The 12,543-nt window shown below is 41.4% G+C and overlaps 2 protein-coding genes across 2 annotated transcripts in view; one reads left to right on the forward strand and one right to left on the reverse strand.

Annotated features, from left to right (window-relative positions):
• Positions 1 to 12,543, reverse strand: part of LOC117598108 (CD276 antigen homolog) — a 176,499-nt gene that overhangs the window by 94,455 nt on the left and 69,501 nt on the right. The window lies entirely within an intron of this gene.
• On the forward strand, positions 7,608 to 12,315 carry LOC128318864 (uncharacterized). Its single transcript, XM_053236940.1, has 5 exons — positions 7,608 to 7,650; positions 7,926 to 8,279; positions 9,992 to 10,138; positions 10,625 to 10,680; positions 11,866 to 12,315. The coding sequence occupies exons 1-5, from the start codon at positions 7,608 to 7,610 to the stop codon at positions 11,992 to 11,994; spliced, it is 729 nt and encodes a 242-aa protein (XP_053092915.1). The 3' UTR covers positions 11,995 to 12,315.

Below are 12,543 nucleotides of genomic sequence, written 5' to 3' on the forward strand. Positions count from 1 at the left end.
GAGCGGAACGGCATGACACTAGCCGCCTGAAATCCGACCTCGTGCACTGGCCGGACAATTTGCACGGACCCCAGACCGGGGGTGAGGGGGGTGAGAGAGAAAGGGGGTTAAAGCGCGTGAACGGACCCCCGCACGGAACACAGATGCGCGTGAACGGACCCACAAAAATTAGGGAGGGGGATCGGGGCGGGACATCTGGAAAAAAAGAAGAATCTCATCGGTCGAAAGGCGGGCGGGACTTTCCGCCACGGTGCGCTCTGATTGGATAAAAAGGGGAGGGACTTCGTGACGTGGCGCACTCTGATTGGACGACAGAACTGTCAAGATGCAGTTTGATGAAAGGGGGTTAGTTCTTTTTTTAATATAATTTCAGATGGTCACATAGGAGCTTGGATAAACACAAATTTTACTTTTACCCCATGGTTTTCTATGCTTAAAGCACTTTGTCAACCAGCTGCATGTAATTTGGCGCTCTATAGTTCCCAAAAAAATGTTCAGAAACATTCTTGAATGACTTCCATGCAGTTCTCTCTGGCCCCACTAGTAGTGCTTCAGACTGCCTGTCGTTGATGACCTGTTTGATTTTGGGACCAAAAAAAAAAAGCCTTCCTTTATCTTGGCATCAGGTATTTTGGAAAACATCTGTCTTGTATTGAAATTCTTCATTTTCCTTCTTCATTACTTTCATAAAAAAATTTAATCAGCCCAAGTATTATATGAGAAGGAGGCAAAAATATTTTTGTTAGGCAGACAAGCACTTTATGCACCATACTTTTCTGCCCTGGAACCATATGCTTACAATGTGGCTAGTCCTTTTTAATGTAATGAGACCCTTTCACAAATGAAGCATAGTACTTGGTGTATTCGAGCTGCAACCCTAGCATCTGTCGTGATCTACATGACCAGTCATATCTGGAAAACATTTCTTTTACATGCATTGTACACAACATTGAAATTAAAGTTTGAAAACAGTAGAAACAGTGTGTGTCAGGAAAATCTTTTTCAGGTAGCAAAATATTTGTTGTCCATTGTAATAAACATGCTGGAAACAAAACATGTGGAGTCATGCTTGCTCAGGGAACCACTTACAGTATTTTGTGCACTGCAGTGTTATATGCAGTATATTTCATAGATGATGCTATTCATGATTCTATAGAAGCTTTACTCAGCAAATGTGAATCCAACATGTTGCTGGTCTTATTTTCCAAAGTGCATGTGTATGCATGCTAGTCTCTTTTTGTTGCCAGTTCTCCTAACTATCATTATTTTCCCATACCCTGTCTCTAGCCTCTCTTTAACCTCTAGCTATCTAGCTGCTAACTACCCTCTGTGGCACTCCTCTAGCCAATTGCTAGTGTTACACACCCAAAGGTGAGGAGGTGAAAACATCAGCTACAGTATGTGTTCCTGTATAAAAAGATGAGAAGTCCTTAACCCAGTTTATCTGAGACTGCTCTGTGAATAGCAACAATTTACTATACACTACCAGTCAGATATTTGAACACACTGTGTTATATATTTTTAATGGCCTTACACATATTATGATAAATGTTTATGGTTGTAATTTATTTCTAAGAAATTTTAAATGGTGTAAATGATTTTTGAATAAAATGCATTTAAGAAAATAAATACGTTGTGGAAGCGGCGGCGTAGTCGAGCGCCGATTTGTGAATGGAGGGCAGGGTCGGAGAAGAGGAGTGGTAAGGAGTGCGCACCTACGGGGAATTTAACTAACAAGCATTCTGTGTTGCTGTGAGTGGAGGCAACGATAAGAGAGCGAGAGAGACGAGCGCCTGGAGAGAGAGTGCATGAACCAGCCCAGAGCAGTGTGCTTGTGGGTGTATGTGTGTGTATAGTTGTGGGGAAAAAGACGTGACTTCTTAGAGTGGGGAAAACAAAAGCAGGAAAAAAAGGTTGTGAATAAAGAGCCTCTGGGTTGTGCTAAGCCTGTCTCCTGCTTCCTCATTTCAGCCTGATACAGTGAGCTTGTCACACCGGTCCCGAAACCTGGGAGAATTGAGGAAGGTGCCGTCATGGATCTCGTCTCTCACCAGCATCCACCCGACTCAGCATCATGCTCTTCTCCAGCTGGGTCAAAACCAGGAACAGCGATTCATGGAGCTGCTCGACACACAGGAAGCAGATCGGCAGGTGCTCCAGGGCCTGGTCCGGCAGGCTGGCATCGCAGCTGCGGAGCCGGCGGCCTCCAGGGCCACGCCCCACATCACCCTCACCAAGATGGGACCTCGGGATGATCCGGAAGCGTTCCTAGAACTGTATGAGTGCTCCGTGGTGGCGTGAGGCTGGCCCGAGGATCAGTGAGCGGCACGCCTCTTGCTGCTCCTGACAGGTGAAGCCCAATTTGCAGCCCAGCAGCTGCCAGTCGCCACTATGCTGATCTATCAGGACCTGAAACGGGCGGTTTTGCAACGGGTCAACCACACCCCAGAACAGCATCGCCAGCGCTTTCGAACGCTGACCTTCCGTGAGCTCGGCCGCCCGTTCATGTTCGCCCAGAAGCTCCGGGAAACCTGCCGGAGGTGGCTGTTGGCTGAGGGCCACACCGCAGAGGAGGTGATCAACCTTGTGGTACTGGAGCAGTTCATCACCCGACTTCCGGAGGGGACTGCGGAGTGGGTCCAGTGTCACCGACCGGCATCGCTGGAAGAGGCCGTCCAGCTGGCAGAGGACCACATGGCGGCATATCCGGGTGCAGGCGACCCCCCCCCCCCCCCCCCTCGCTCTCGTGTCTCTCCCCCTCCTCCTCACCCTTCCCCTGAGCCTGCTCCATGGAAACGGGGGCCAATTCCCCCGAAACCTGTTCCCCAAACCCATGCTTTCACTCCCCCTTCCTCTTCCCGTGTCTGTCTCTTGTCTCCCCCAGGTGAGTGAATCTGGGCCTGCAGGTGTGGGAGTAAGGCCTGGGCCAGTGTGATGGCACTGCTGGGAGCCCGGGCATACCCAAGACCACTGCCACGTGATGGAGGTGGGGGCGTCGGTCTGGCTCCCCAATATGCCGCAGGGCGCCCCCGATCAAGCCGGGACGTATCGCATATCGGTGAGTGTTCAAAGAGGTACATACCACGCATTGGTGGATTCGGGCTGTAACCAGACCTCAATCCACCAGTGCTTGTTTCAAGGTGAGGCATTGAGGAAAGCACGGTTGGTGAAGGTGAGGTGTGTGCACGGGGATGTTCACGAATATATGCTAGTGCCGGTCCTTATACACTTCCGGGGACAAAAATATAGAGTAGAGGCAGCGGTTAGTCCTCACTTCACCGATCCACATCCTGGCGACTAATTGGCCGGGGTTCCGAGCATTAGTGAAAGAAATGTTTGAGGATGGGTCCTGCAGTCATGGAAAATGGTGTGGGAAGGGCTTAGCATTGGCTGGGCAGGGGGACATCGAGAGCAGGGGGAGCTCGGCTCCTCCTCTCTTGGTGGGGATTTCCCTCGAGGATTTCCCCTTGGAGCCGTCGTGCGATGAGAGTCTCAGGCACACCTTCAGCCAAGTGAGAGTAATCGATGGTCTGAGAATTCAGCCTAGTGCTATGCTCTCCCACCCCTATTTTTCGATTATTAAAGAGAGGTTATATCGAGTGATGCAGGACACTCAAACACAAGAGGAGTTGACCCAGTTGTTGGTTCCGAAGAGCCATTGGGAATTATTATTCCAGGCGGCTCACCATAATCAGATTGCGGGGCACTTAGGACAGGATAAGACGCTGGCCCATCTCCTGGCCCACTTCTATTGGCTGGGCATTCGCGGCGATGTTCGCAGGTGGTGCGCGGCATGTCGCGAATGTCATCCGGTGAATCCGCCAGCCACCCCAAAAGCGCTTTTGCGCCCCCTACCATTAATCGAGGTCCCCTTCGAAAGAATTGGCATGGATCTCGTCGGGCCATTGGAGCAGACTGCATGAGGGCATCTCTTTGTATTGGTTCTAGTGAACTGGTTCCGGAGAGAGAGGAGCTAGGACTGGAAGTAACTTTAAAAACTGCCGCTCAATCCAAACCCCAGTCCTTTTTGGGGACCACCTCTCTCCATCCCAAATTACGGACGTGGCAAAACTATAAGCGGAGATTTCCGATGTGTTCTTGCGTCTCCCCGGAGGCACTGATCTCATAGAGCAACACATAGAGACACCTCCAGGGGTAGTAGTACACAGCCGACCCTATCATCTGCCCAAACACAAGAAAAATGTGGTTTGGGAGGAACTCCAGGCTATGCTCGACATGGGAGTAATTGAGGAGTCCCACAGTGACTGGAGCAGCCCACTGGTTTTGGTGCCCAAGGCCAATGTGACTGTCCGTTTTTGTGTGGACAACTTGGTGTCAATTCGGTGTCTAAATTTGACGCATACCCAATGCCTCGCATTGACGAACTGCTTGAATGGTTAGGTGCGGCTCACTTTTATTTGACACTGGATTTGACAAAGGGATATTGGCAGATCCCCTTGACTCCAATATCTCACAAAAAAAACAGCCTTTTCCACTCCGTTTGGGTTACACCAATTCGTGACCCTTCCTTTTGGGTTGTTTGGGGCCCCCGCGACGTTCCAGAGACTCATGGACAGAATCCTCCACCCGCAAGCTGCTTATGCCACTGCTTATGTGGATGACATTATTATCTATAGTAATGACTGGCAGGTGGAAGTACGGTATCTGGGCTTCCACTTGGGTCATGGGCAAGTGTGTCTCCAAATTGATAAGACCGCAGTGATTGCGGCCTGCCTAGAGGTTTGTGCCTAACTATTCAGACATCACCAGCCCACTGACTGATCTCACTAAAAGATCCGGTCCAGTGGACGGAGCCGTGTCAGCAGGCTTTCACTCAGGTAAAAGCTGCACTGTGTGGCAGACCACTGTTGCATTCTCCTGACTTCTCTCTCCCTTTTATTTTGCAGATGGACACGTTGAACAGAGGGTTGGGGGCTGTGTTGTCCCAGGTGGTGGAGGGGGTGGAGCGCCCGGTGCTGTACATCTCTTAAAAAGCTCTCTTAAAAAATTAAGATCTATAAGCAGGGGTGTCCAAACTTTTGACTATAGTCTATAGTCTACATCTATAGTCTACATCTATTGTCTGAACATTCAATTCAATTAAATTATATTTTTGTATAAAAGCACACAGAGGCAGCTTGTGGAGTCGATAGTCGTAGACGTAGCCCCATGTAAATATTGAGAGAGAGAACTGTAGACAGAAAGAGAGAGATAGGCCTGGATGGATAAAGACTATATTGAATTGTTCACTTTGTAGCCTTGATTTGCAAAGGTATTAAGTATCATGCACTCAGGGCAAAAGTACACTACATATGGTCCCGGGGACTTCAATCCTGGGAACTTACTTTTAAATTTTACGTGTATAGTGCTTTTAACAATAGACATGGTCACAAAGCACTGCTACAAAAATCTGGATGTAGACTTAGATCCCTAATGAAAACCCAGAGGCGACATGACAAAGAAATGTCAAGAGGAACCAGACTCAAAAGGGAACCCATCTTTTTCTGCGTAGTGGGATTATAAATTATTACAGTATACGGGAATAAAAGAATAAAGACAACAGTACTAAATGTGCTGAAAGTATGTTCAGCATGAGAAAATTGGGAATAAGTCAAGCAAAGTCAAGTCAAGTGGAGTGTATTGTCATTTCAGCCATATACAAGTACACAGTGAAACGAAACAACATTTCTCCAGGACCAAGGTGCCACATAAGACAACACAGAACAACACAGAACTACGGGGACTACATAAATTACATAAATTAAACGCAAAGTGCACAAGTGCAAACATGTGCAGACAGCACAAGACAGAACAGACAGTACATAACTACGACGCCGACCAGTACACAGTCCTGTTGAAAGTGATAAAGTGACAGTAGTGCAAATATTACAGCTGAGGTAGTGTAAACAGTGTAAACATAGTAGTAGCAGCAATAATAAGACATGTGCAAAACATGTGCAATGCATGTGCATAGAGGATGTTCCGTTGTGTGTATATATATGTATGTATGTATGCGTGAGTTCCTTTGGACCAATTCAGTTGTGTGTGTGTATATATGTGTGTGTGTGTGTATATGTATGTGTGTGTGTTTGTGTGTGTGTTCCTTCAGTCCAGTTCTAGGTATTTAGGAGTCTGATGGCATGAGGGAAGAAACTGTTGCACAGTCTGGTTGTGAGGGCCCGAATGCTTCGGTACCGTTTACCAGACGGCTGGAGTGTGAAGAGTGTGTGTGAGGGGTGTGTGGGGTCGTCCACAATGCTGGTGGCTTTGCGGATGCAGCGTGAGGTGTAAATGCCTGTGATGGAGGGAAGAGAGACCCCGATGATCTTCTTCCCCGATAAGCATCCTGGGTTGAGCACAGGACAGTCTTTATGATTACTGCAGTTGTAGGTACAAATCTACAGTATCCACTAAAGCAAGAGTGAGTCTTGGGCATAAACTGTTTTTGGGAAGTGCAAATCTTCATGGAATCACAAGTGCAGAACCTTCAAAGCAAATGAATCAGGAAGGTCTAGAGGGCGAAAAGAGCCACATCAGTAGAATTGAGTCCAGATCTGGCTTGAATATTCTAAGGTTCAAGGTTAATATTTTTGAGGTTTCCTTGCTCCCAGCACACCTGCATGATTCAAGAATGACTTAATATAAAAGAAGAGCTGAATCAGGTGTGCATATGTGTACCCCAAGTAAGTATATGTATATACAGTCTCCTCTGAAAGGTCGATTCTTTTGTTTTTGCTATACATTGTACTTCAGGTGCCTCACAGTGTGCACTTTCACAGACTGTGTCCATCACCAAAATGGGCGGGTGAGAGGCAGGTCCACTGACAAGTCAGCCCTATCTACTGTGCATGCCTTGGCTGAGTGGCGACTCCCATTTCTACCAAAAAAAAGGCTTCAAAAATGCACAAGGGGAGTGAATGGCACCAGTCATATTTACAATCATTGAACTAGACGAGCAGCAGCAGCCTTTCCATGAAGCCTATGGTGGTTACTGTAAAAACCCCATATACAGGTTTCTGCAGCCGTCATATTCTAAAACCTAGCTGCATCTGCTGACATGTAATGTAATAACAGATAAATAAACAATTAACAATAGTATCTGATTTTATGTCACATATTTTTTCATTCATTACAAATTCAGTTTCTGCTGACACTGATTTCACTCCATATGTCTGATGATTATTAGTCCAACATTTCTCCATATCAAGTGTGTGCTGCAGAAGTCTCTCCCTGGTGCTTGTTAATTGGTTGCGTTTATAACTGTTGTGATTGGTTGGAGTAATGTGGGCATTAGCGATTGTCTCAATTTGTGGATTGAACTGCATGAATCTATGAATAAATGCAGGCCATTCCACAAATAGCACGTGATGCACAAATTCATGTGCAACAAGGAGGCTGGGTCTGTATGCTCTATCTGAGAATTAAAATGAGACTAGTGATGTCAGCAGCTTATTGGACACATCAAGAAAAACAGGATGTAGAGGCTTGTGGCTAAAGTGGCTAACAGGAACTTAAGACACACAGTAGGAACAGAGAGGTTTTGACTTAACTAAGTAAATTAAAAAAGCATCACTTTTTCATAGACCACCGGAGCATCTCAGGGAACAATGGCCAAACTCCTGAGTCTGTTTACACCACAGCTGCTGTTTGGTGAGTTTATATATATATATATATATATATATATATATATATATATATAATCAGATAGGTGTGAATTATAAAGAACTGTTATTTAGTGTAGCAGTGAGAGATTGAATGGTATTTACAACTTTGGGTAAGTTATTAATACTGAGGAGAATATCTGATTGTATGCCAGAAATGTATCTGAAGACAGTTTGCTAAGTGTAAATGAGTCTACACTGTTTGAAAGATTAGCTGGTTTGGAGAGTGATGATGAACCTCTTAATGTGGTGTTGTTCTTTCAGGTGTCTTTTGGCCAAATCTCCTTGAGATCGCTTCAACTGATCATTTGTCTGTCCATCCTGGAGAGAACATCACCCTGCTCTGTAACATCACTAATTATTCTGAGATATCGTGGTATCGACTGAGATCTGAGGAGGTGAAGCTGCTGATATGTGCTGACAAAAGGAAGCTGAAGAAAGAGTTTATCCTCAGTTATAATGTGAACGAGAGTCACTTTTATGTAACAGAAAGCAGCAGTTCAGTCAGTTTAGTGATTATTGGAGTTAGAGAGACAGATCTGGGATTTTATTACTGTGGAGGTCGAAACAAAACGACACACATTCAGTTTGGGAAACTCATCAGACTGAACTTTACAGGTCAGTAACAATACTTTATTCGGTATGAATATTAATACTGTCTTACTGTATATTTGTGTACTTGTATAGTATAACAATTTGTTATCATATAATTAAACATTTTTCACTTATATTTTAATGGATAATCTGGCAAATCTATTAAACCCTTGTAAGAGGTTAATAAAGATTTTAGAATAAAATTGTACATTTTACAAAACAGCATAAGTCATAATTGTTCATTTTATAATATCTGTAATATCTGTAAATTCTATAATATCTTTTTTCACTAACTTGATTGGCTCAGTTATTTTGGAGGTTTCTAGCTGACCATGCAATTAAATTAAACCCTAAGGATACACTAAATTTCTAACACTAAACTGGTAGAGTTTGAAAGATTCCTTGAAAATACCTTTGTTACCCAAGATAATCAACTGATCATTGTGTCAGGAGACATTATTTTACTTTTAAACCAAACTTTTTTTAAAATATCACTAAAGTTTAAAGTTAGTGGTAAGATCAGTTTGCCAATAATAAAAGAACTATACATACCATCTCTCACTTCTGAAAAATATTACAATTACAATTTCCTTTTTTTTTTGGCAGACAGTTTTATCCAAACAAATAAACCAAAATGTTTAAGGAGCTAGAAGTGCTGCAAAACTAGTCAATCCATAATTATTGGCACCCTGCATCAAAAAGGATATAAAAATTTATAATGCTTGCACTGAATGATATTTTTTGCATTTGCAAATATTCGGAAAAATTCCCTGGATTGAATAACAGCACTGAGTCTCTTTCTGTAATTTCTACCAAGATTAGAGACACTTGTAGAGGATCTTTGACCCTGCTCCATGCACGACATTTCAAGCTGCTTTATAATATTATTAGCTGCATTTTGTTCTTCTTTCTGGAAGGGATTTTTTGACGCAACTCTTCCAGTATGGCAGGAGAGCCATATAGTTGTGCGTCCTTTTTAACTGCTCTAGATGTTTGAAACATTTTTAACTGCTTATGTATTTACATATATATTACCAGACTTGTGCAGATTAGCAATCATGTCTCTTTTGTGTTCAAATTCAAACAAAGGGATTTTGCGTGTGCACCCTCATATTAATACCCCAAAGAAAAGGGACATGATTAAAGTAACATTAAATTTCCTGAAAACTGTGAGCAAATTTAAAATGATAATACATACAAAAAAGAAACTGTTTTTGATTTAATGTACATAATCTATGTAAATAATACTTTTTCCAAACATTATTACCTGAAAAGAAGTTACTATATATTTTTAACATTTATAATTTTTTTTTATTTACTCCTTTTTTTGTAACCGAATGGGTTTCTGTTTCTCCAAATTTGTGTAAAAACACTTGAATCATTGTGTGTGATGTTTATTTTGCTTATTTTAGCAAAGAGTGCTGCTAATTTTAAAGCTGTCTGTAAGCTATCACCAAGTGACCAGAATTAACTGCAAGATGGTTGTTGTTTGAGCAAAGGCTGTAGCGTTAAGGCACATCAGTTGGAATGCCAGGAAACAGGAGTGCTTGAAACTAATAGAAGTCTTGTGAGATGAAACTGCTGAAAGAGAAAATGGATAAATAAACAATCTGTTTTTAACTCTTACACATAGTGTCAGTGATGGCCTATTCAAATTGTTCATTTTGAATCGTACAGAAGAGGTTTTTCTCTGCACTCTACTGATATCTGTGTCACTCTGTGTTTCTGTATTTCAGAAGACCAACATCGTAAGACTGATAACTCGTCTGAGCCTCCACATACCCAGCAGTCAGGATCAGAGCTCTGGATTACAGTGTGTGTGTGTCTGGTCTCTGTGCTAATAAACTTCATCTGCATCTATATGTTCTGCTGCAGGCTCAAAGGTGCAGTTATTTATCCATATCATTTTTAATTGGGCATCATTTTTCAATAAGCTGTAAAAGAACTATTTAAAAATGTTAGTTCTGTAAATTCCTTACCAGTTACATGAAGATTCACAGTTTCACAATTCAAAATCATCTGCTAATTTAATCTCAAGATCACAGAATTAACCCTTTATTTCCTACCTTATTAATCAAAACAGAATGGAGTAAATGAAAAAGTGATGAGTAGGGTAGTAAATAATCCATGCATAATTAAGAACAGCTATGGTATACATTGCATAGTGAACTAGCAGTGACTCACAAACTTCTTTTCTCGCAGAACTTAGCTGCTACGCCACTACTAACCACAGCAAAAAGAGAAAAAAGATAACTTTCGAAGGTCAACTATCATTGAAATTTGAATAGCCTGAATTTTTATTCTACTAGTGTCTGTGTTTAAATTTAGTATGTATTGTAATTTTCAAATCAAATTCTTTTCCCTTTCAGGAGAGTCAGTACCATCGTGCAGCTGTTGCAGTAACACCACAGACTCCGCTGAAAAGGTACCAGAGATATGAAATATTATATTATATTATATTATATTATATTATATTATATTATATTATATTATATTATATTATATTATATTATATTATATTATATTATATTTGTATATGAAACCATATTATATTATATTATGGTTTTGTTCATTATTGTTTCAATAATATCAGTTTGTAAGTAATATCAACAAATTTAGAGTCAAAAGAGAGAAGAATTTTTACAACAGTTAAACATATTGTCCTCAGATTTAAAGTCAGTATTAACTTTACAAATTATTTTAAGGTATTATTATTATTATTATTATTATTATTATTATTATTATATCTATTCAGTGGAAATAATTTAAGTATGCACACAGTCATTGTGTGAATATATTCAGTGTAGCAGGTTTTGATGCATTGTTTTAAAAGAAAGTTAAAAGTTTGTGTTAAACATGTGACAGGCAAGTATTACTGCATGATAAAATAAAAATAAAGCACCTATCATGGTCCGATATGAAAATGCACCTACATGATACATCAATTTACCAGGGGAAAGGAACAGACTTGTAGGATTTAGGAGTGTTTAATTTGCAGGTTCCCTCAATCAGGATTCTCAATGAGGTTTCAAGTTTAGCTGTTTAATTTTTATCATGGAATCACCAAGTAAAATCATTATTTGATATAGAAAAATTATGCTCTTTAAAACAAGTATTATGTCAATTCCAAGTTGGAACTAAAGGAAGCGAAAAAGAAAACATTATACAGGTTAATCAAATTCTTTTTTGGCTTAGTAGTTAGCACTGTTGCCTCGCACCTCCAGGGTTGGGGGTTCAAATCCCCCCTCTGCCCTGTGTGTGTGGAGTTAGCATGTTCTCCCCATGCTTCGGGGATTCCTCCTGGTACTCCGGTTTCCTCTCCCAGTCCAAACACATGCATCGTAGGCTGATTGGCATTTCCAAATTGTCTGCAGTCTGTGAATGTGTGTGTGATTGTGTCCTGCAATGGATTGGCACCCCATCCAGGGTGTCCCCTCCTTTGTGTCCCAAGTTCCCTGGGATAGGCTCCAAGAAACCCTGTGTAGGATAAGCAGTATGGAAGATACAGATTTTTAAAAAAAATTATTTAAATAAATTGTAAATACATTTTAACTAAATTGAAATTGTTGTTTCATGGTGTAATGAGATGGCCTTCCCTCTCTCGCTATAGGAAGAAAATATGCATTATGCCAGCATTCAACACAAAAGAAGGTCCAGCGTAGCTGCTAAGAAAAACAGAGCATCAGATTCGGACAGTGTGACCTACGCAACAGTCGCCTCACAGCCTCGGAGACACTGACCAGCACAAGGTGTCATAAATTTATTATTACATCATAAAAACTGTGTTGTTCTCTCTGGCGCTTATTAATTTTTTTAAATAGGGAAATGAGTTAACGTGGATTTCCGTGGACATAAAATGAACTATTTTGCAATAAATAATTAGTATAGTTGGAATAAAGTTTGAAATAAATACTATAATACTATATTTATAAATAATAAATGCATAAATGTTACAAGAATCATCTGGTTATTTAGATAAATTAAAAAAATATTTTTAATGCTTAGGCAAAGTAGATGGCTCATATAAGCCCTACCTCATTCACTGATAAAAAATTTGCATAGGACCCAGATGAAAAGCTGAGATACTGGTAGAGATAAAATGGCAGTGAGAAACAAGATGAGATGTAATTCAATGTTGCATAAGAAACTGGTCTATCTAATGGGTACACAGCTCCTGTTACAAACCTCTAAAATACTCCAGAGTTAAATTAATCATCAATGTAATGCCCAACTTGAGCGCCTGATGTTAATGTATGTGTGAAAATGCACAAATAAACTGAAGTGATTT

Source organism: Pangasianodon hypophthalmus, chromosome 9 (genome assembly GCF_027358585.1).
Source record: "Pangasianodon hypophthalmus isolate fPanHyp1 chromosome 9, fPanHyp1.pri, whole genome shotgun sequence".
NCBI classification, from domain to species: Eukaryota; Metazoa; Chordata; class Actinopteri; order Siluriformes; family Pangasiidae; genus Pangasianodon; species Pangasianodon hypophthalmus.